Below are 23,573 nucleotides of genomic sequence, written 5' to 3' on the forward strand. Positions count from 1 at the left end.
AGTCACATGAACAGCAAAGTATATAGTCATATGGCTTGGCAGGGAGGTTAGGCTAGTTGGGTGGGATTGCTGGGGTTACTGTGTGGCAATCCTTGACTTGCAAGCCAATTAATAGAATCATCTCTACTATCTACAAAACTTAAGACTGTGACTAGTTTTATTCCACACCTGTTTACACTAGTAATGATTTGTTTATCCAAATCAGCGCAAGACAGGATTTCAGTGCCAGGCAAACTGCTCACATGTTGATGTGGTACAATGATTCTTTAACTAACCATGACCCTGGGGAGGGCAGGTGATCAACGTGAGCTCTCATTCTATGAGGGATGCATGAGTCCCTATAACTTTCTCCACAGTTGGGAGGCAAAATGGGACTTCCACCATCAGGTTTGAAGCTTTTCTCCACCCAGAAAGAGAGACTTTTGGACGTCCTGTGTTTAGATTATTCTGGCCTCCCAACAGTCGGTCGTCTGTTGTCACTGATTTGCAAAGCCTTTTTGGAGAGGGTGCATGTGTAGTTTTGCATGAATTACTATACTATACCAATGCATGATACCATCAAAGTCAGCAGAGAAGTCGCTCGCCTTGCTTTTGGGGACTGAGTTCTTCAAAGTGTCAAATTTTATTTGGATGGATTAGAATCTCCCTTCCTTCACTTGTGTCGACCATTGTGCCATGTACTGCAGTGTGATATTTAATGATTGAATCAAAAAGGTTCCTGTTGAAGCTTTTACCAGTAATTCGTCTAGATAGGGATAGATAAAGATGTTGTTCTTTCTCAGAGAGAAAAGAGCAAAACTGCCCTATGTTCGATGAGCCGATTTATGGCTAAACAGCAACGTTTTCTTTACCCACTCCACTCTGAATCTCAAGTAACATCTCTGGCTCCCTGTGATGGGACATGGAAGTAGGTGTCTTGGAAATCTATTGCTGTGTGCCAGCCTTCATTTTTTTCAAATTAAGCACAATCTGCTGTGATGTCACCATTCGGGATGTTTCTTTTTTTTTTCACCCACTTCTTCACCAACCTGTGATTGAGTATGGGTCTTAAAGTCTTCCTTCAAACCTTTCTTCTACACCAAAAAGAACAAGTACAGTACTTTTCCTCCTTCGCTTACATGGGCTAATGCTACGGTGTTTTCTGCAAGAAGAGTCTCTGTTGATAAACATGAGACCTGGTTGACTTTGGGGAAATGGACAATGGCATGAACCTGAGCATCAGTGCATCTCTGTCTGATGTTTTGGACCACCCTTGAGGCTTTGTTGATGTCTGCCCACACCTGAGGAGGATGCTGAATTACGCCTCCCCCTGGGGCGCTCTTTGTTTCAAGGGCGAGTCCCAAGTCACTGACTGGGACCTCTGTGCAGGAGCGGGCTTACCCGCTGCTGCAGATGTCTGTGAGCATCCCCTTTCATGGCCTTACTGTCTGTGCCTTTGCAGGTATGGAGGACTTTGCATCTGAAATTTCTGGGATGAACCTTTGCTAGGCTATAGGTGATGGATTTACCTATTGTTATTCAAAAGGAGTGTAGAAGCCTCTCTACTGAGAGCAAACATGGGTCAAATGCCCTGTTCTATGGAATTTCATCTGCACAGGAGGGTCTACAACCACATTTTAGCTCACTGCACCCTTCAGAGAGGAGATATTTCCTTAGTGAGGTGAAGCTGAGCCTCTCTAAGGCACAGTGAGCAAGGTGTCCACGTCTGGATTACCCTTGTTACTTAGGGTGAAACTTCAAGTTTTACAAAAATCAAATGGAGTGTGGGAGCCCCTCTACTGAGAACAAACATGGTTTAAATACCCTCGGCCGAAACATGTGTCTGGGGTTGCTGATGCTGCTCTTGTTCAGATGAGAATTGCCAAGCATTTCGGTGGTGGACTGCTCTTGTGGGTGGGACAAAGACTGATATTCAAATGGATATTTCTCTCTGTGAAAGGTGCAATGAGCTAGAACATAGTTGTAGACCCTCCTGAGTCCGACGTCGAAGAAATTCCATAAAACATGGTATTTGACCCATGTTCGTTCTCAGCAGAGGGACTCCTACACCCCTTTTCTACCTATTGTTATTCAACTCAACTGATATCAACAAGTCCACCTTGTAGGGGAGTGCATGGTATCATAAGTATGACACTGACACAATGGATACACTTTGTAATACCTTTATTGATAATGTTGGGGCTGGAGAAACTCAGCCCTATAACTGAGATGGGAGTAATCTCGACCATCAAACGACAAACAAAGCAGTCCTAGTGCAGTCTGACAAATCAAAATGGCCTATACTAACAAAACCTAATGCCTGCCCTATCTTTTGTACAACAAGTGTAAAAAGGAGAAATGTATGCAACGGAAAAATCAGTGTTCAAAGAATAAATGCGGTTGAACCAGCTCTCCTCTCCACGTTAGACCTCACAGAGTAAGGCTGTCCCTGTAGGAGGGTAACTCACTCTGGCTAGGTTTCCAACATAATAAACAGTTCCAAACCGTGGATTGAGGCCTGCTGGCCGTCCACGTTAAAGTCTCTTTTCTCATTTTCCAAAAATAATACTTCAACACAAAGTTCACAAAGGTCCCCCTCTGTCGGGCACAGACCTTTTCACAAACACAGACTGTCAAAGTTCAACACAAACTTGCAAGGGGGCTCCCTTCCCCAAGCTTATTATACTTCAGGTCTCCCTCAATCGGGCTCAGACCACTTTCGGATATCAAAGACATTTGATTGTGTGTGGCTCTCTTCACAGACCACAGCAGGACCACTTCAACTCAAAGTTCACGTTTACCATTGCTTACTTCACTTTTGCTGATCATTCGCTTTGTTGCTTCAAACAATGTACCTTTCACAGAGACTTTCGAGTGGGCTACTTCCTTTCGCCGGACCACTCCATTACTTAGTATCACTGATCTCGCAGCTGTCTTTACTTCAAAGTTCATTCATAGGTCTGCCTTTCTTCACGTCTCATCCACACTCATACAGCCTTCACTTGTGATATAATGTTGCTACTTCATTCGCTTTAACACACACCAGTCTCTCAGATCGCTTGCCAACTCACTGGCTGTGTGCGTCTCTTGTTTTTGCTATTTCCAATTTCACAAGTCAAGGTTAGTATCACAGGCTTGACCTCGCCTCCCCAACTCTGCCGTTCACCCGGGAGGGTCACGGGCATCCTTGAAACACAATGCAGTCTTCACTTGTGGGATCTGGCCTTCTCCACGTGTGTCTTTCACGGCCTGTTGGAGGCAACAACCTCCAGTAGGGAACCTTTTTGATATGGATATTGATATTTTATTTCTATTGTGCTCGTACACAAGTGTTTCAAAGCGCGACAAGGCAAGGGAGGGGAACAGGGGAGAACAAAACAGCGATCTTACTAGGCCCAGTGACATGGAAAACACGCAAGTGCATGGGAGAGGGGGAGGAGAAAAGTGGATGGAAGGGCGGAGAAGTGGAAAGTGCGAAGCAGAGGAGAAACAGATAAATAATAATAAATAAATAAATATTAAAGGCAACCGTGGTAGTGCAGCCACTAATTTGCAAGTGCTAGGTTTAAGGCAGCAGACAGGGTAGGTCTAACAAGTGCAGGAAGAAACAGATACAGACCCCAGTGCAAGAGGTGGCCCGGAGGTAGTGCGGGAGGGTGGCAGGGTGAGCAGGTACCTGGGCCCGGAGGACAGAGGGAGGCCAGGTGCACGGTGCCAAGAGAGAACAGATCAGCAGGGAGAGGGGGAGCAAAGGCAGAAGAAAAGAGGAAGGTCTTGAGGTGCTTCCGGAACCGGAGATGGTTCTCCTCAAGTTTTAGAGTGGCAGGGAGGCTGTCCCATAGGGAGGCCCCAGCCGAAGACAGAGATCTACCCCCAGCTCGTTTCTTTGAAAAACGATTGACTCTGAGGGAGTTAGAGGTAGAGGAGCGAAGGGCTCGAGAGGGGAGGTATTTGCGGAGGGATAGCTGAAGGTATTTTGGACCCAGGCTCCAGTAAGCCTTGTGGACAATGCAGAGGGTTTTGAATTTAATCCTTGCATCCACTGGGAGCCAATGGAGAGATTTCAGATCTGGAGAGATACGATCCCAGGGCTTGAGGCCAAGGACAAGTCTTGCAGTCCTGTTCTGGATTAGTTGAAGAGGGCGGAGAGTCAGGTAGATTTAGAAAGAGGCTGTTACAATAGTCTAACCTAGAGAGAACCAGAGCTTGGGATACCATGAGCTTCTGGGGGAAGGAGAGGAAAGGCAAAGTGCTTCTGAAGAGGTGCAGTAGGAAGTTTGACTTTTTAGAGACCTCAGAGAAGTGGGCGGAGAAGGAAAGGGTGGAGTCAAAGATGACTCTGAGGTTCTTAGCCATGCAGGTGGGGGTAGGAGGAGGGCCAAGGGAAGCCAGCCAGAGAGTGAGGGGAAAGGATGGTGAAGGTGTGCCGATGAGGAGGATCTCAGTCTTGCTGGCATTCAGACAAAGATAATTGGCGGCACACCAATCTGGAATAGCAGTTAGGCAATCAGAGATGAGAGAGGGAGAGGAGGTGGCCGAGGGCAGCCTGAAAAGTTGAATGTCCTCAGCGTAGCACTGGAAATTTGAGCAGAAAATGGCAATGCAGTGGTGAGAGTTGCCAGGTATTGGTTGAAAAGCCAGGGCGAGAGGTTAGACCCCTGGGGAACACCACAGGTAGAGAGGAAGATAGATGATAGGAAGGACCCAAATTGGACCTGGGGTGGTCGATCAGAGAGGAAAGAGCACCAAGATCACAAAGACACCAGAAGGTGGATCAATCAGGGGGCCAGATAGCAGAGCAAGAGCGCAACAATTGCAAGTGCAGTGAAGCATCCACACACCCTTACGGGATGAAATAAGAGAAGCCAGGAAGAGCGACGGTGCAAGCAAGTCCCTGGTGGTAATAATGCAGGCGAAAGAAACACTGGCATTAAAGGGAGGCCGAGGCGCATCTCAGTAGTTTACAGACACATGCCCCAAAGCGCCGGAAAGAAGAGTGAATATATCCAAGGACCCAGTGAATCCAGCAACCTCCTCCCTTTCGCTTCCTGCAAAAGAAGTCGGGGCACCAGGATTACAGAGGCAGGTAGCGGGGCAAGAGGGGGAAAAATGCAAGATCACTGAAGCCCAGAGATACGGACACCAAACTACTACATAGAGAGCCACGCATCCAGAGCCCGGGGGCAACATTCAAGAATCCTAAGGCATATGTGGACTCCAGGAAAACCTAAGCGGAAGTGGCAAAACAACAGCCATAGTAAGTGACTCCAAACAACAATCAAATATACATAGCACCACCTGAACGCCAGTGTAAAGCATCCCAAGAGAAGCACGATCCGCAGAAGAGCCAATCAGAAGCCACGGGACGTACAATTCAACTATAAAGAGTAGCTGACGGCTATATAACCCATTCAGATGCCAAGGACGCAGGGGAAGCTCATCCCAGCACTACAGGGTGCAAATTCGGTCATTAAAGGGGGCCAACTGGAGCAGTGCTGATGAAAACACCTCGGTGATAACCCAGTAAGCGGGACAGACAAGCAACACAAAGGAGAAGAGGGTCCACAGGGGAATAGCGACATGGCGCTCAATAAGGAAGATATGAAGGACTGCCTCAAGGGCCTGGAGAAGAGGATGACTGTGACCATTCAAAACCAAATGGCAAGCCTCAGGGAAGAACTAAAAGGCTCCCTGAATGAGGTCAGGGAAGAAATTAGCACCCTAGGGAATAGAGTAGATGTCACAGAATGTCCATAATCTACAAGGATGTTCAGCAGAACTCTGACCTGCTAGAACAAATTGCTATGGCAACACATCATTTGGAAATTCAGGCGGAAGACCTCGAAAATCGATCGAGAAGGTCGAACATAAGGATCAAAGGCCTTGCGGAAACAAACACATACGCAGACCTAAAATCAGTAGTGCAACAATGCTTTGCAAACCTCCTGTCAGAACAGTCTCCAGAGGACATTCAAATAGACAGCATCCACAGGCTAGGCCCCAGAAGGTCGGACCAGGAGACAGGCCGAGAGACGTGCTGGCGGTGTTGGCCTCATACGAAAAGAAGGAAAACATCCTCTGTTTAGCAAGGGGACAGACGTCCATAACAATAAACGGATCACAAGTTCTCCTGTTTCAAGACCTGGCGGCGACAACGCTACAGAAAAGAATAGCAATGGGCCCGGTTACAAAGGCACTATCCGATAACAAAATTCCATACAAATGCACATTCCCTTTTGGCATATTGTTCTCATGGGACGGAAACAATAAAGGGCCACCACATTCTCCGAAGGCCTCTCAATCCTAGGGATGGAGGAGGCGGAACTAGACTCTAGTGAGGAGCCACCCGGTAAAGAACGAAGCCATGGGATTGTTCGGTCGCAAGGGGGAGAACAAGGAGAAAAACTAAAAGGCCCTCTCACCAAACGGAAGGGAGAAGATGACTGATAAAGAGATGTAGCAGAGGTTCGTGGAGAAACAGACTTATAAGACGTATCAGGTGTACATCAATGACTAGGGGGAGGGAATTCCACCAGCAGGGGCAGGGGGAGAAGGACACAGAGAGCCTAGTCAGCATTATCTGGCCCGTATGGAGGCAGATATCTAGTTACCTCTTGTAATCCTTAGTAGGTTAGTTAACCTTAGCATATCCAGTTTAAAGCGTGGGCCGGTTCCCAAGTTTATTGGGATGAATAGTTGGATAATGTGCCTAGAGCGGAGACGGGAAGGGAACAAATGGTTGTTTTAGGATTGGCTGGGGTGGGGTGATAGAGGTGGGAACACAGTGTTCTACTCTAAGGTGGCGTCAGTGGAATCAGATGCAAAGCCTGCACAAGCAGAAACACACACACACCAGAGTGGGGGGATAGGACTACCTAATAGAAACAGAAATTACGAAGCAGCTCAGTTGAGAGTGGTGAGAGAATGGTTCTCAGAAAGAGCCGGGAAAAGGTCCGGGCCCATGTGGACAGGGCAGTCATGGGTGGACCACTAGCAGGGTTATTATGGCTAACAGAGAAGGATAGGCCCCATAGTGCTAGATGTAGCACAGTGCTCTAAACAACCTGGGACATATGGGACGGATGGATAAAGAAAGGTCACCCATCAACACGCCCCTCTACTTTTACTCCCATGTTTGGGAATCCCAGCTTCTCCCCGGGCATGGAAAAAGTAAAATTCACTCAATGGCGGGAACGCGGGTGCGTGAAGATTAAGGACATGGTGTGGGACGGGGAGGTAGCAACATTTGAAGAATGCAAGGCCCATATGTGACTGAAAGAAACAGATTTGAATAGACACAGCTGAGACACTGGCTAAGACAACCGGAGACACGCCACGCAGCAACAAGACAATTGATGAAATTTGAAACATATATAACTACGCATTCAGGGGACAAACAATTAGTTTCAAATATTTACTCGCTCCTACAGGAAAGTACAGCCCACAAGATCTGCCCATGCCGAAAAGTGTGGGTGGGCACAATAGGTGAAGTTATCTCACGGGAGCACTGGGAAGGGCTATGGAGGAACATTCTGAAACTGACTAGGTTTATACAATTACGAGAGGCTTGGTACAAGATGAAGTTACAATGGCACTGCACACCTCAAAAACTACATAGAATGTTTACCATAGTCTCCCAGGGATGTTGAAGGGGATGCACAGGGGAAGGGAACTGAAAGCATATATGGTGGGACATGCCCAAGATCAAAAGGATTTTGGGATGACATTATGGGACAGATAAAACGTATAATACCAGAACTACATACCCTCTCTCTGGGAGAAAGCATATGTGGACTTTTAGACCTGGAAACACTTAACTTTAAAACCACTAACGAGAGCCTTGATGACGATGCTAATAGCAGGATGGCTGGTGATAGCCAAAGTTTGGAAACAAACAGACCCACCCACTGTGGCTACATGAGCTCTAGGACATAGTGGCAATGGAGGGGATCACTTACCAGATACAGGGAGAAGCAGAGAAATTCAGGAGCAATTGGGGCAAAGTGATAAAATATCTGAAGAGCAGCTACATGCAACAATGGTGCCCACAAAACATCAGAATACTAGATTCAAGCATATCATCAAATGGATTCCAGTGGATTAGAAATTAATTTGACACCTCGTTGCTACTAAATAGCATTTGTTTTGAGTATAGTAATAATTCCAATATATGTAACATTCATTCTCAATAATGAGGATATTGCTCAATTTGCTAAGTACGATTTACAAAAAATGCTGCAATTTATTAATTCATTCAAGTCCTTAGATGTCACAGAAATCTATTCAGAAGGCCTCCTGTTGGGTTGGGACAACAACCCATGAATTCTTCCTCTTATGTTTGGGGACTAACACAAAATACATTCTTGCATTTGTGCAATGTTATGATTATATTCAACAAAGTGGGGTGCAAGCAAAGAGGTACAGATTTGTGGTCTAATAGTGACCTATGTTCATTCCATTTTATCTTAGCTTTGTGGTTTGTTTTTCCCGACATAAAAATTACAACAAGGGCATCTAATACTGTAGATTACGCCTTGCGAGTAACATGTACCAACATTTTGGAAGAATGCCTTTTTTCCACAGTAGCTGGATGAGAAATTAATGGGCCTTTTATAATGGAGTTACAATGTCCACACTGCAGACACGTATAAGTAACTCATTTGGTAGTACTGAATGTAGTCTGGGATGTTTCATTACTGCGTTCTGCAATCACCACTTCTTGTCACAGATTGTGACTTCTTTTGAAGGAAAAAAATAGAAGGTTCGGGAATCGACCATGTAAAGATGGGCCTTCAGAAATAATAGACCAGTATTTCTTATTCGTTTATTTTAACTTGACTACTTTGGTTGGAGAATGTGGATACATAGATTACATATGGTGGTAATTTAGTAGCCATACGCTCAAGATCTCCTATCTTTCAAGATATTTTGTTTCTAGTAAGGTGAATGTAAGTTTTGTCATATCCTTGGTCCAAATATCTATCTGCTAGCCATAACGTCTAATTGTTTATATCGTTCATCTTCCACAGAGATAACGCGCCTGAGTCTAAAGAATTGACTACATTGTACGAGGTTTAATCCTAGCTGGATGGCAACTGTTTGCTCTCAATATACAGTGTGTATCAGTCGGTTTATAATCTTCGTAATAAACGATTCTAGATTGTACGAGTAAGTTATGTCAACATCCAGAAAATGTATGTGTGGAGCGTCTACATTCATGGTAAATTGTAGTCTTGAGTCTATATTGTTTAGTTATAGAAGAAATTCTTCAAGCAAATTCCAAGGATATCATCAATGTAGCGATACCATTTCAATATATGAGGATTCCACCTTTCATTTGGCTCCTCAAAAATTCCTAAACACATTGGTATATGTCAGAGGAGCCGCAGACCCCACTGGGGTTCCGGAAATATGTAAGTAATACTTATTTTTAAATCTGAACAAACTATTGTATAGAACAATGTTCAATAATTCAAATACAAAAGATCTCAGCTCCAAAATATTCCATAGCATTTATCCCTCCCTAACGCGGGATAATGGTGCATAAACCAACTATATCAATGGTGAATAGTAAGTTGTTTTCTTGAAATTTCCCTATGGATTCCAAAGTATCCACCAGACTTTGGGCCTCATTACAAATTTGGTGGTATCTTTGTGGTAAATCCACGGAGATACCACCAAATGGAATTACCGTTACCGACACTTGGTCCGGCAGTATTACTGCCGGATTACAAGTGGTGGTAGGTTGTGTTAGTCCCCATTAATGTGAGTACAGAGGACTCCCTGTGGTAATTCCGCTGATATTGTTCTTTTTTGGCAGAAAGGTAGCAGATTTACCTCCAGCTCTTAGCTGGAGGTGAATCCTCCACCTCTTTGTAAAGCTCGTAGTTGGGCGGTGCAGTAATGCAGTGGTAATGGTATTGTCGCCGCATATTTACCACACCACCCAACTTACAATGAGGCCCCTTGTTTTGAACAGCTCACTGGTGACAGATTTTTTAATTAACTCTGGTCTATAAGTCACTTCTTTTTGATAGCTGCAGTCTATCAAAAAAATGAAAAAAACACGAGAATAAATTAGCACAAAAGTAAAAGAAATGATAGCAAACTTCAGGACACCTAAAAAAAACATTAGGAGAGTCAAAAGCAGGCTTACGGGACTAGACCCACAATACCTATTCCTGGATGATGTATTGATTCGCTGGTGGCTGCTGAATACCTGCTAGGAAGACAGGCCATCGGATGGGGCCTCCAACAACTTCTTCCCTCAAGGTGAATTCTTGTTCTTTCTTTTGACTGCAGATAGGCTTGCAGAGGCTGGTGAGATATTGGCAAGTTGGCAGTGTTGGTGTGGGGGAAAAGTTTGGAATTGAAAATGTTATGTACTCCCCTAGCATGCTTCTGCATTATAATATTGAGTAGGTACTGTAAACTGCCATCTTTAAACTACTGTTTCTTGCCCTTGCCTTGATGAAGGATCTTCACCTAGTGTGTAGCTATGCTCGCCATCACATCTCTCATTACTGACATGTTTCCCTTTTGGCATATGTAACCGTGTTTTAGGCTCCTGCTTTCTTAGGAACAGTGGCTTTAGCAGCCAGAAGTCAGCATGCTGTAAGTGTGCTCGCCTGCCTAAGACCATGTGTGAGGAAAATATACAGCTCAACTAAATGTATCAATTTATGCCGTCCTTCCTGATAACACTATGCCTCATTACAAGTGTGGCAGTCTGGAAACAAGGGTGCCGGTAAGCTCACTGGCACCATTATTTCTGGACCGCCACACTACGAGTCTGCCTCCCATAGATGCTGCGCCTGACAAGGCTGACCCTGCCAGGCACAGTGGCCCCAGCAGGCAGAGTTGCCATGGAAGCACCGGCACCATCAGCAATGGTGACAGTGCTTCCGAGTCCCCGTCCCCATGGGAATGGGGACTTACAAAATCCGGTGCCTGACTTCCAGCGCCGCTGGGACTTGTAATGTCCCGATGGCACCGGGAAATCAGCCGCCGGATTCACTGTTACAGGGTTGGCGGCAACCCGCTGGTGCCGGTGGGTTACCGCCAACCTCGTAATGAGTCCCACTGTCTCCACATGTGAGAACGCAGCTGGTATCAAAAACATGCATGCTGGAGCTTTGTTCCTTTCTTGTAACATTGCTTCAGTATGATTCCCTGCCCTGTCTAGACTTCCGCTTACGTTGAAATGCATGTGTTCCTTTCGGTATAAGAGAAAGGTGTTTGGAGCAAGGAGGGTTCTCACTTGCGTCAAAGTCTCGTACTGTCGTTGTTTTGTTGCTGTCCTGTTGCTTGCTTTTTACTAATAAACTGTTCATCAATCCACCGGAATAGTCAGTGGACATTTTTTTCACAACACTGCTATACAGTCATTGCATTGTTATCTTCATCATTAACTTCATCATTAACATCTTCAGCATACGCGGGAGGACGCCTTATGGGTGCTCGTTGGGCTGTCCACAGAGCCCTGTATCATTTCCTTCATACCGTTTTTTTTAGCTGGCGCTCGCATGTTGGTTTTCTCGGTACTACCTATTTAGACCCCGAAATCTTGTTTCAGGTGGACCCTGGTGCGGAACGCGACATGGTTTTGTCTCTGGGTTCTCGCACCATTTCCACTTGTTCCTGTTGGCAAGTTCTCTTCAGAGGTTGCCAGGTAAGTGTCACGGTTTGGGGGGCTCAGCACTTTGTGCACTAGCTAGTTTCTTAGTGTGTGGAGGAACATGGGGTGTACGTATGATGCTTTTGGATGTCACTGCATCTTCTTAGCGGGAGGGAGTTAAGGGGGAGACGAGTGGTCATACCAGGACTATCCCGAGCAGGAATCTGATCTAGGTGGGAGTGCTTGAACTGCATCATCTTATGTATCATAACTTACTATGAATATTTACATTTTCCAGCTTGCTAGGGGGTGGTGTGTGTTGTTGAGATGTTTTGTTGGGAGTCTTCCGCCAGGTGGTTGGGGCTTTTGGCAGAGGCCCGGAGGACAGGGTGGGGGATTGTCCGATTTGTCGCTGTGGTTTTTTTGCCGTTTATGTTCTGTGGTGAGGTGCCCTTGTTTGGGGTGGTGTTGTGACAGCTTGATACCTGCCTGCCTGCTGCCAGCTGTGAACAGCTCCTGATCATGTAAATCTATGGCTACTGCTTTTTCGGGTGCCCACATTGGCTTTTGTGATGTGTTTGCCTTCAACTTGCCCAGTTTTGCCAGCTGCACAGCTTGCACCTACACTGCAAGTGCGTCTTTCCAGTGAGAGGTGGTGTTGCTTCCTGGGGAGAGGGGAGACCTCTTTGCATATCGAGCCTCTACAGAATGGCCTGAGTTGAGAGATCTTGCACTGCAGATCTGTCTGATCAGCAGGCGAGGGAGGGGGTAATCTGTCCATGGAGTATATCAGTATGACAGCATCTTTACGACCAGTCCATTTTCATTGAATTTGTTGCCTGTTTTGTTTATTTATAACTGAGCATCTACATAGTATTTCACCAGCAATGCCATGGCCGCCTCTCATTACTATATGTTCTGCTTCCGTCCTGGGGTGTCAATGAGATTTAGATTAGATTGGGGTACTACCTAATGCAATATTTCTGTGTTAATTGCAGGTGGAGGCAAGTTTTGCTTGCACAACAAATGTTATGGGTGCCACCGCAGTTTCTACATTGGTAGAAACGGTCTGATGGGTCATCTAGGTCATCACCCTCTTCCCAGCTCTTTTCCTTGCTCTCTGCTCCTGTCCGGTCTTACCTACAGAGAAAGGCTGTCCTGTGAGCTTCCTGGGGTCCCATCATATGGATCGGCACAGGGCTTTCTCAGGTTACCATCCACTGCATCCGGCCAGAATACTGCACAGTAAGGCGCCATGCCCGCTATAATTTTTGTAGGGTCCCTGAGAACATAGGAAAATGTCAGACCATTGATTTTATAATTGTCACACTCACTCTCTCGCCTTCTTCCATGGATGCTATTTAAGTGTGGCTTAGGGCTGGAAGATTTATCTGTCATATTATCCTTCTGTTTCTCTCAACATTCATTCAGCACACAGCCAAATCTTGGCTCTGACACCTCTGTCAATGGACACAGCATTACCAGGTATCTCGAGTACTCTTCACAAGGGAATCCATTATGTATATCCGGTTTGGCAGTCTCCAGAACTCATAGGAACTCGTGAGCATATCTCCAGGCCATCACGCATCCATAACTCTGTTTTCATAATCCATACACATACTGCATGGCTAACTGACCAAATAAGTTATTTGCCCAGTATGGACATTTGCTTTATTCTTTTCATGACCTGTGGTCTAACACGTACCACATTCATGTATCCTAATTATCACTATCACTTTACCACATGTTATGGTTCCCTTTTGTTATGACCTATGTTTGGCGGTTTGGTTCTCAGACTGACTCCCTCTTTGCCGCTTCCCAGCTTACCTTTACCCTGTTTACTTTTCACTCTACAGAGCACGGTCTGGGTTCCACCGGGGGTGGGATCACAGTTCACCCAAACGGATAAGGTCCTCACTCTAAGACCACTACAGTGGTTACGTGCGCAGTATAAAAGCCAATTAAAAGAACATAACATTAGAAATAGCTCAGTGGCCCAATTGGAAGAACTTTTCAGTTATTTAAACACCATTCATTTCAATATTAAATGTACAATGAAAATTGGTCTCAAAAGTGTCAATTTCAGATGCATTAGACAGAAAGCCCACTTTGTAGCCAATGAGGTAGTCCTTGTACTTTCTGTTAGCTTTTCTGGGTTTTGGACTTAGTTTTTCCTACCAGTCAGGCTTAATCCAAAGCCTGCCTGAGATACTAGCTCTGCTTTTATGTGCTCTGCCTAAAGCGTCCTTGTGACCCCCTAAGGCAGAGGTACCCCCAAAAGGTGTAAGAGATCAAAGTAGTGAGCTGGCATAGCGTTTCTCAATTTCCAACTTGTAGGTTTTTCTTCTGGAAACTGGTAATTATAAATTATAAAATCTCAGTGGGGTGCATACCCACGATACGGTGCCTCCGTACTTGGCACACTAATTGTAAAGATAAATATGGAGCCCTAGGCTACATAGCTTTCATTGTGGAATGCACACCCTATAGTCCACTATGTGGTTTGATTGAAAGTGTTAATCTTCATATGAAAGTTGAATGAGTTCCATGTTCATTCAAAGAAATGTGAATGATATTTAGTGAGTAGGCTTCTATATGATTTAATTGCTTGGACAATAAACGCAGATGCTGATCTTGGCAATGCATTTCGGACATCACGTGTCCTTCATTAGGGTCCATAGATCTCATCTGATATGTGTTAATCAGTAATGATAAATATTCATAAACATAAGCCACCACAATATTGTGCCATAATGTCATTAACATCATCATTGATACCCATATGCATTGGCGAAGTAAAAGATTCAAAAACCACAGTAGGCCACGTGCCATAAACAACAGGGCAACATCTAATAGAACATTTTGGGAAATGAGAAAACATGGTAAACATTATTATGCAGTATATCATTATCACAGTCTTCACCTTATTTTGCAATTTTACCATTATGCCGTATGTTAAATTCTACCTCCGTGTACCCATGCTGTATGTCGTCATTGCTATAGCAGAACCTCACTGAATTCAAGTGCTCATGTGTACCTTATAGGGCAACAGAATGTCTCTTGTCGTCCATGTGATAAGTATATTTACAATGGCTAGTGCTCAACTCATGCCCAAGTGTACAAAGGGCTAAATGTTAAGCGCGTGTGCTCCAATCCTCATCTATCAGTGCAAATTTACTGACCTGCATCGAATTCTAAACGATGTACGTGGTGAAAGTCAGATTGGCTTTAGAACAAAGTTAATAATGTAATGCACGGACAAATCTTTTGTTACAATGCATGTTAAATTACGGTCCTGTTGTCATCCTTACCACTGTGTCTGGCATAGGAAATAATTGTTTCCTGCTCTTTGCGTGTAAGTTAATTTCTGCATCGCATTATGGACCATGTACTGAATCTTTCTGCAGTGAGTTCACTCAATGTGGTTGTCTATACATACATATAGAGCTCTAGATGTCTGTTGGGTCTGTGTCATGAATCAGAGTGTGCCCCTTTTGGGCTTCTTGGTCCCTGTCACAGTGGGCTTACACTCATTAATACTCCCAACATGGGCGTCCAGCGTAATCCCTTCTCGCTCCATGCGCTGGACGTAGCCTTTTCTACTAATAGACCACGCCTTCCACGTCTCCGCGCGTCTCAATGCTATTGCAAAGTAGCGACCAGACGTGTGCTCCGTAGCTCGCGGTTCTTCTCCTTTTTCTAATCCCGCTATCCCTTCCTAGTCCTCCCCCTCTTACCTCTGGGATTCCTGGCTAGCGTGCTTCCACTGCCTCCTGGATTCCTGGATTCGGCGTCCCGGAAACTGAATGCATTCTGGATTCAGAAGAGAATCGGGCAGCCTTCTTCAAGACAAGGTCCATCCGCAAGAAGGCATCGACCAAGGACACCAGTAAAGAACGGACTCAGGTGAGAAGGGGGGGAACTCCTTGACAGTCTGTGTAATGAACACATGACTTTGATGGATAGTGGCTCTCTATTGAGTATGGGAAATACAGTAAAGTATAATAAAATAAAATAAAATGAATGGAATGAAACATGTATATTTGTAATGAAATTATGTCCCGAAATATGTGGATCAAATACAATAATGATAAATAAATACAAATTAAACCTCAAAGTAAGACTCGCAACCCAGTATTGTGTATAATACTGCATGTTTAAACAAATGTTCATCTTTATTGTCCAGTGATAGCTTGTCTAGCTCTATATAATATGTAATTCATCTTAATAGCTGCTCACAGGAAACAGTTAAAGTCCCAATCCTCGTTCATACCATTGGGGGGAGAGAGAATCAAGCCTGTCTATCCAATAAGCCTCGCATTGAGCTCTTTTCTTCTTTGTGTTTTGTTTTGTGTTACGCGACTGGATGACTTCCAGTACTTGGGAATTTCAATTGTGTTATGCAGTGTCCCTTTTCTCCAAAGTGTCTTGCTCCTGCTGACAGGAAGTTTTTGTTTCTAATGCAGGATTAATGCTTGTTAATTCTTACACGTATCTTTCTGCCTGTTTCTCCTACGTAGTAGATGCTGCAAGGGCATCTCATACCGTATACCACATTTTCTGTGAGACAAGTAGCGCGGCATCTACAATGAATCTTCTCTCCTGTACGTGGATGAAATACAAATTCGCCTTTGATAATGTTATTACAATTGCCACAATTGAGGCATGGAAAGGTTCCTCATGTCCTACTTCTTTTTTTCATGTTTGGCACTACTTGTGTTGACCAACAAGTTCCTCAGATTGTTACTACGTTGGTATGCAAATACTGGAGGATTTGGGAATACATCGTTGGTTCTGGCATCACTAGTTAAGATGTTCCAGTGCTTAGTGATGCACCGTTTGATTTGTTTGATCTGCACTGAAAAGTTTGATACAAACACAGTTGGTGCTGATTCTTTGGGCGCTTTGGCTTGTAGCAGACTCTCCCTTGTCCGTGCCGCCAGTTTGGTTTTTGCAGTCATCAAGTCTTTCCTCCGGGTAGCCCCTGTCACTGAGCTTCTTGCATAATTTAGAGAGTTCTGTTTCACACTCCTCTGGATTGCTCAAAATGTGTTTGATCTGCAACATCTGTCCATTGGGTAGATTTTTCAGTGTGTTTTGAGAATGAAAACTTAACCGGTGTAATAAGTTGTTTCTATCTGTATATCAAGAAAATAAATATCGGGATTGCCAATTTCAGCTGTAAATTGAATCCTTGAGTCTATTGAGTTGATATACAGTAAGAACTGGTCCAGTGATGCTCGTTTACCATGTCAAACTCCAAAGATATCATCAATGTATCGTATCCATGTTTTGTTATATTTAGCTCATTTTTGATGCCCTAGTATGTTAGTCATCTCGAATCGATACATAAAGCAATTAGCATATGCTGGTGCCATGGTTGCCCTCATGGCTGTTCCTGACGTCTGTATTTAGAATGATGTCTCATGTTGGAAGTATGCAATTACGAACAAAGGGGAACTCTCATCGGACACCCACAGGAAACAAAGGGTGCAGGGTTTAGGACGAAGATCATGGGAGAAGAGGGGTGTAGGGGAGGAATGGTGTTGGGCGAGGTACTTCCTCAGTGACTGAAGGGGGAGCGGATGCCATTAGTGGTTTTAGATATCAGGGTGGTTGCGAGTGGTTCAAGGGGATATGGCGGAAAGTATTAACAGAGTTTCTTTGCTGGGTTGATGTTGGGACAGGGTGGGTGGATTGGGGCAGACTGGGGAGAGGTGGGAAGGGGGAGGGGAGGAGGGGAGTTTGAGATGTAGTTGACAAAATGCCAATAAAATGCTGTTTAAAATAAAAAGATATTGGCATTTATTTCAAGTTCACGCTGCAACTCAAAGCATTTCATCAGTACAATTATGAGTTCTATACAAACTTCAACAGAATTGATCTTATCAATTATTATTAATACAGGGTAATGCCAGGTGGCCATTTGAACCACAACAGTACTTGATAACTCCTAAATCAGGCCCTTTTCCTTGCTCAACATGCTTCAGTTGTGGCACCATTAAAAAGTACGACACTTTAGCACATACAAAACTGGAAACAAATTATAAACTACATGACTGTGCTACATGTTTAGTGGATCATTTTGCGTATGCCTAAATTTGACCATGTGGCAAAGTTTATGTAGGTCAAATATCAGGAAGATTAAGGACATTGGAAAAAAATCTTGAAACTTCCTAATTGCACACAGTGAGCTTTGCTTCGCTATGAACTGGGCTCTTTTGTCTTTATATGTGCAGGCCTTATGGAAGATGTGTTGCTTATTAAGAAAATGTGTGATGGGTTCCATCTCAACCAATATTCTGAATGTTGTTGCCCATTATTTACTAACATCTCCACATGATTTTTTTTGCACATGGCGCAATTTTATAACTGATGTGCTGATAGTTACAGACATCACCTTGGATCTCCTCCTATCCAATCCAGGCAGAGCAAAGATCAAGCTATACCAACATGATTGGCCATGTACCAAAATGTGACCTAGCCATGTTTGGACATAAGACAATTCGTCAAATGGCTGATTATTTGACTAAGTCTCCTTCGCCTCATATTAGAACACAATATGTAAGACTCAGATTAAATCTGTGGTCTACTAATGACATCCTAGCTAGGAGAGGTCTTATATCCACAGAGCAGAATTTGTCGGTTTTGTGCGAATACACTCCAGAAAGAAACGTTACAACACATGATTGTTGAATGTCCTGCATTAAGTGCTAAACGTCAAATATTCTTCAAGAATGTATTCAGGTTATACCGTCCTTTAAACACTATGACTAGACTTTCAGTCAGAATCGCGTTAGTGCAATTTCTGGACTCAGCACTGCCACTTATTTCAATTAAACACGAAAAGGGGTGCTAATAATGCATTTAAAAACAATTGGCAGTCATTCCAGCTCAATAACCGGTATGTTTAAACCCCTTTCTCTTTTATTTGTAATGATGATTTTTAAATAATTGTGTGTATACCAGCTTAGAACTAGGAACCGGATTATTGACCAAAAGGTTTGTAAATGCCCAAAAGAATCTTATTACTGATCATGTACCTATTTATAATTTATGTCCGTGTTATAATCATACAGTACAGTCATTGTAATCAATTCATTTTATTTTTCAATTTCCGTTTTTTTGTCCCTAAGCTTGGTAATGATTTTAGTTTCTTGGTAATGTAATTTTAGGAAGTTTGTGATTTGTATTTGTAACAGTTTGTAATAAATTTGAAAGGTTGATACTCTCAGCCAAACAAGTAAAAAAATACACATATGTCAGGAAGATTAAGGACAGATTAATCGAACACAAATCAGGGTTTCAGAACGTACCCAAAGCTCTACGGTTTCTAGACATTATCAAGAATTGAAACATACTGTTAGTCAATTACATGAATTGGTTTTGGAAGTGATAATACATCTTGAAGCAGGGACTGCAAACTCGGACTACTACTGTGAGAAGCATACTGATCTTTTGTTCTTGAATTAGCATGAATGAGATGATGGCACATGCATTCATATTTTAGATGACTACAGAACTTTTCTTTTTAGGTTAGCCAGTCTTTCCTTTTGTTTTATGACTCTGACTTTTGTAAGGACAATTATTTCACTTCCGTCTTTCTTCTATTTAACCTTCCTATGACATAATTTCCTGGCTATACAGCAGCTGTTCATTTTTTGTAATATTAAATTACATACAGAATGTCACATTCTTTTGCATGACCATGCTTCATAGTGAGAGGTACGAATTATAGTTGCTTGTTTTTCAACATTTCTTATGTATGAAGCAAACAGATGACCTTTCACATTCTCAATTATGTTTGTTTTTGCAACTCTTAATTAACGGGGACTATATCTCCAAAACATGTTGTGCTATCCAAAAAATAAGAATAAAATTGATACAATTTAGCACATGAAAAAATAAAAGAAGTTTTCAACAATTGTCTTGAAGAAGCCTCATGTCATAGCTGCACCACTTCAAGCAATTAAAAACTCAGTGTGGTACAATATTTGAAACAACCACTTGACCAATGGCCCAGACCCTGAAGTTCTTCTGTTGTTTTCTGGCACCAGGTACAGATCCTTTCGGTGTAGAAGACTTAAGTGAAAGAGTAACAGACAATAAAATGGACTGGGCAGATATTTAATGTACATTAGAGTGCTTTGACGATGAGTGCTTCAAAGACTAATGCTTTCACATAGTATTTTGACGGCAAAAGATTGCCACAACTTTGAAGCATCCGAGTGCAAGAGCCCTGAATTGGGACAATACTACTGGGTACTTCGAGGAGAATGAATGTATCTCTGGTGACCCTCTCCATGTCAGAAGAACTTGAGAGAGCTTGTGAGTATCAGGTCTGGTCTTCCTTCAGTCAGAAACAGTAGCATTCCCAATAGAATACCCCATGACATACGATCCAGGTTGCCCTTCGATTCCAATCCTTGCCCTTAATCTCTCAGCCACTCACTCACAAAGTCTCCTCCATGGCATAACCTGGTACAGCTGGCATTACTCTATGTGGTGGTATTCAGGAAAACAGTAAATGCACCCATCATGCGCACCCTGTTCTCCAATTCTTCCCTGCACATTCTGGGCATCTGTCAAAAAGGGCAGGCAAGACAGTGATTTTAGAGAGCAAAGGAGGCAGGAAAAAGTGGGGAAAGAGAATCCAAAGCCTGCTTGAGTTTCTGTCAGAAAAGCCAATCAAAGTAAAAAAGTATTGCATGATCTCAAACTTCCTCTAAAAAAGGACACATTGTCAGCATAAAGACGCCTAAATGTCGGTGGTAATCAGGGATCCCACTTTGTAGATCGGAAAAATTAACTGCGGGCTAATTGTCACTGGAGTGTATAATTTAGTCTTCCTCTGGAGCTAATTCTTAAAGGGGAAAAGGCCTGCCTTAGTGTTTCCCTATGCAAACGCTGAGAATGTATTCTCTATTATTTTCGTCTGTTTTCATGGAGTGGTGAGTGCAAAAGACGCACAAAAACGTCGGTCTCCTTCACTTATTTGAATACCAATAAATGAAAAGATAACTACTGCAAATTGCATATTGGGCATATTTCCAATTTAAGTACTTTGAAGCAAGTGTGTTTTGGAAACCCACTCATGTGCAGAAATATTCTATACATCATTATAATGAAGACCCCATGATGGAGAAAAAACGGTTAGGGCATGCACTGAGTCTGAGAGGGATTTGCCACCCAACTCGCCAGACTCAATCTTTGCTTTTGTTTAAAGTGAAGCTTACTTGGCTTGCTAAAGTTTAATGATCTATGGCTATGCACATGATTTGAATATAAAACATCATACAATACCTGAAACATAAGGGTACAGAAATGCCCAGCTTGGTGTAAAGACCTTGCCGGATAGAAAACTGAGTTAGAACAGGAAACCATGCAGTGCCTCAATACAAGAAAATTCTGTGGGAGTACCTCTCGGTTAGAAGGTAGATTTGGAATAGGACATGATTTAGGACTTGTCACGTAGGGACATAAGAAGTAAGTAAATCGTTCCACAGGATTCTTTGATCACATTTCACATTTAACAAAGGTAAGGAATACCTTTCACTCGCCTGTCTTGCAAACTCTTCCCATACACATCTACAGGAAGTATGAGGTGAGACAAAGGCATTTTAGCCAGATCTGAAACTCCCAGTACCGGAAAGATCCCCTCCTCAGGGTATCTTTCGAGACAAAGCTGGATAAAAGTGCACAGAAAAATCATTTGTGATATACATACAAGAACTGCTACCTGCAGGGTCCAGCATGACAACACCAAAAGAACCTGCACAGGGGAGGGATTAGTCCTTACCTAGTAATTAGGACGGCCACATCGTGATGAGTTGGGTGCGCATCCCCTTTAACGTTAGCCATTTTCTGCCATTTGCAGAAGCTCTTTAGGGTGTTATCGGCATGGTGTGTGATTTTCAGATCCTCCTACAAAAGAAACACAAGCACTTGAAGAATCACTGCAACACACTAAGCAGCCACAACTTCTGCTTCCACTACTGCTACCTTGCCAGCATTACCATGTCTGTCAATGCAATCATCATGGTCAAACCTAGTTTCCACCATCTGTCACGGTACTGCTGTCACTTCTTTCAATGCTGATATCAGTGCTGCTCTAGTACCACTGCTGGCACTATCCTCACTATGAAACTACCATTGCAATCACTGTAACTGCTGTTCCCACTAAATCAGATGCTGCTACGGTCACTGCAAAGACTACTATCTGGTAACTTAAATTGCTTCCACTGCCACCACTTTCGCTCCATTCATCGTAACCACCACTGTCATGCCAGTCATTATAACTACCACCCCCCCTTCTATCTCCACTTTGAAGTCCTTCATCAATCAGCGCCTAAACTTTCACCTTGGTGATGCAACTGTTGCCTTCACTTGCGGCCGTAATCGCCTTTACCACTTCATGGCGACCATTCCTGTCTCGACTGCCACCCCATCATGGCAACAACTGCTATCACTGCTTGAGTTGACACTGGTGTCACTAGAGATTATAAAGTGATAATACAAATGAACAAATATATATATATAATAGGAAAGTCCATTTGAGCCAAATCACACATTCCACGACGCCACTTAGTAGCCATCGCTGGAAGTTCACCTCCAGTTATGAACTACAACAGCAAGGCATTGTGGTTATGCAAATTAGCTCAAATGCAAAACAGTTGTCCTGGCAGACTTGCAAATGTCGGCCTTGGGTTGATTAAGCTATGTATAAAGTAGCAATGCCGTCGAATACAAAGACAATTTCCTGGAGAAAAAGGTTTGCAATTGAGCTAATTTGCATACCCACAATGCCTTGCTGTTGTAGCTCAGAACTGGAGGTTAACTTCCAGCGATGGCTACTAGGTGGCGTTGTGGGATGTGTGACTTGGCTCAAATGGACTTTCCTATTTTCACATTTCAGGTGAGAGCGTTTTTTTTCAAACCTTTTTAAACACACACACACACACCTTACAACATAACCAATAACGAGACTAAAGATCATCTACAATAACTACTGTAAAGGTCCTTACTAAAATCGTGCATGTCTCTGTGCAACCTCAAGATCACTGCCAGTATCAAAACTCATGACCACACCCCAATGTAACCATTTGTGTGATATCTGCAAAACCTCAAGGTTAGGGCTGGTGTAGCTGAAGGACCGGTATAACCTGCAGGATCATTCTGATATCTGAGACCACTGTTGGATGCTATCTTGCATGTCTAAGCGCATACAATCTTTGTTATCTGAGTTGTAGCTATGTTGCTAGTGACATACGTGTTACCCCGTGCATGTCTGAGACATGGATTTTCATGGTCTGTGTAATTTGAGTGATATCTGACATCTAAAGTGTGATCTTTTAAAATCCATTTCATGTTTCAAATTAGCATCTAAGAGAAATTGAACCCATTCTGTGATAGGGTTTCATTACACTCAAAGTAGTTGATTATTCAAGTATTACATATTGCCGAGGCTTCCCGAGCCATTCTGCCATTCAGAACCTTCATTACCTCTTCCGCCTCCAGAAGAACCAGACGTACAATAACGATATTAATGGGGTTGCCGATGCTTGGGTCATGGAACAAACCAGCAACCTGCAAAAGCAAGTTCAGAATGTTAGAGGAAACAGACAGCAGAGCATATAAGTACAGACTGGAAGTATGGAAAATGAAAAACACATGAATGGTGTGCAGCTCAACAGATACTTGAATAATATTTCTTATCAAACATGGACTTGCTGTTGCCATGCAGACACCACATGAATGAAACAGACTGAGAATTGTACAGCAGGTAAGCCTAGAGTTTACCGGTACTCACCATGTTGGTTGCCGGTATAAACAAGACATTTGTTACCACATTGTTTTGCCGCAAATGGGTAGATGGGGGTTTGGGGTTAGGTATTGTGGAAAGTGGAGTCGGAGTACACAAGGGAGGGTTCAGGGGTATCCCCGTGCATTTTGCGTTAAAGAAACAGGTAGTAAAATG

The 23,573-nt window shown here is 43.4% G+C and overlaps 1 protein-coding gene across 1 annotated transcript in view; it reads right to left on the bottom strand.

The window, feature by feature from the left end:
• Positions 1 to 23,573, bottom strand: part of ADAMTS7 (ADAM metallopeptidase with thrombospondin type 1 motif 7) — a 752,931-nt gene that overhangs the window by 449,695 nt on the left and 279,663 nt on the right. The window contains exons 5-6 of the mRNA XM_069624204.1: positions 23,099 to 23,182; positions 21,396 to 21,520 (exon numbers count right to left, since the gene is read on the bottom strand). Of these exons, the coding sequence (XP_069480305.1) occupies positions 21,396 to 21,520; positions 23,099 to 23,182 (209 nt within the window). The remainder of the gene's footprint in view (positions 1 to 21,395; positions 21,521 to 23,098; positions 23,183 to 23,573) is intronic.

This window comes from Ambystoma mexicanum, chromosome 11 (genome assembly GCF_040938575.1).
Source record: "Ambystoma mexicanum isolate Mex_15411 chromosome 11, UKY_AmexF1_1, whole genome shotgun sequence".
Classification (NCBI taxonomy): domain Eukaryota; kingdom Metazoa; phylum Chordata; class Amphibia; order Caudata; family Ambystomatidae; genus Ambystoma; species Ambystoma mexicanum.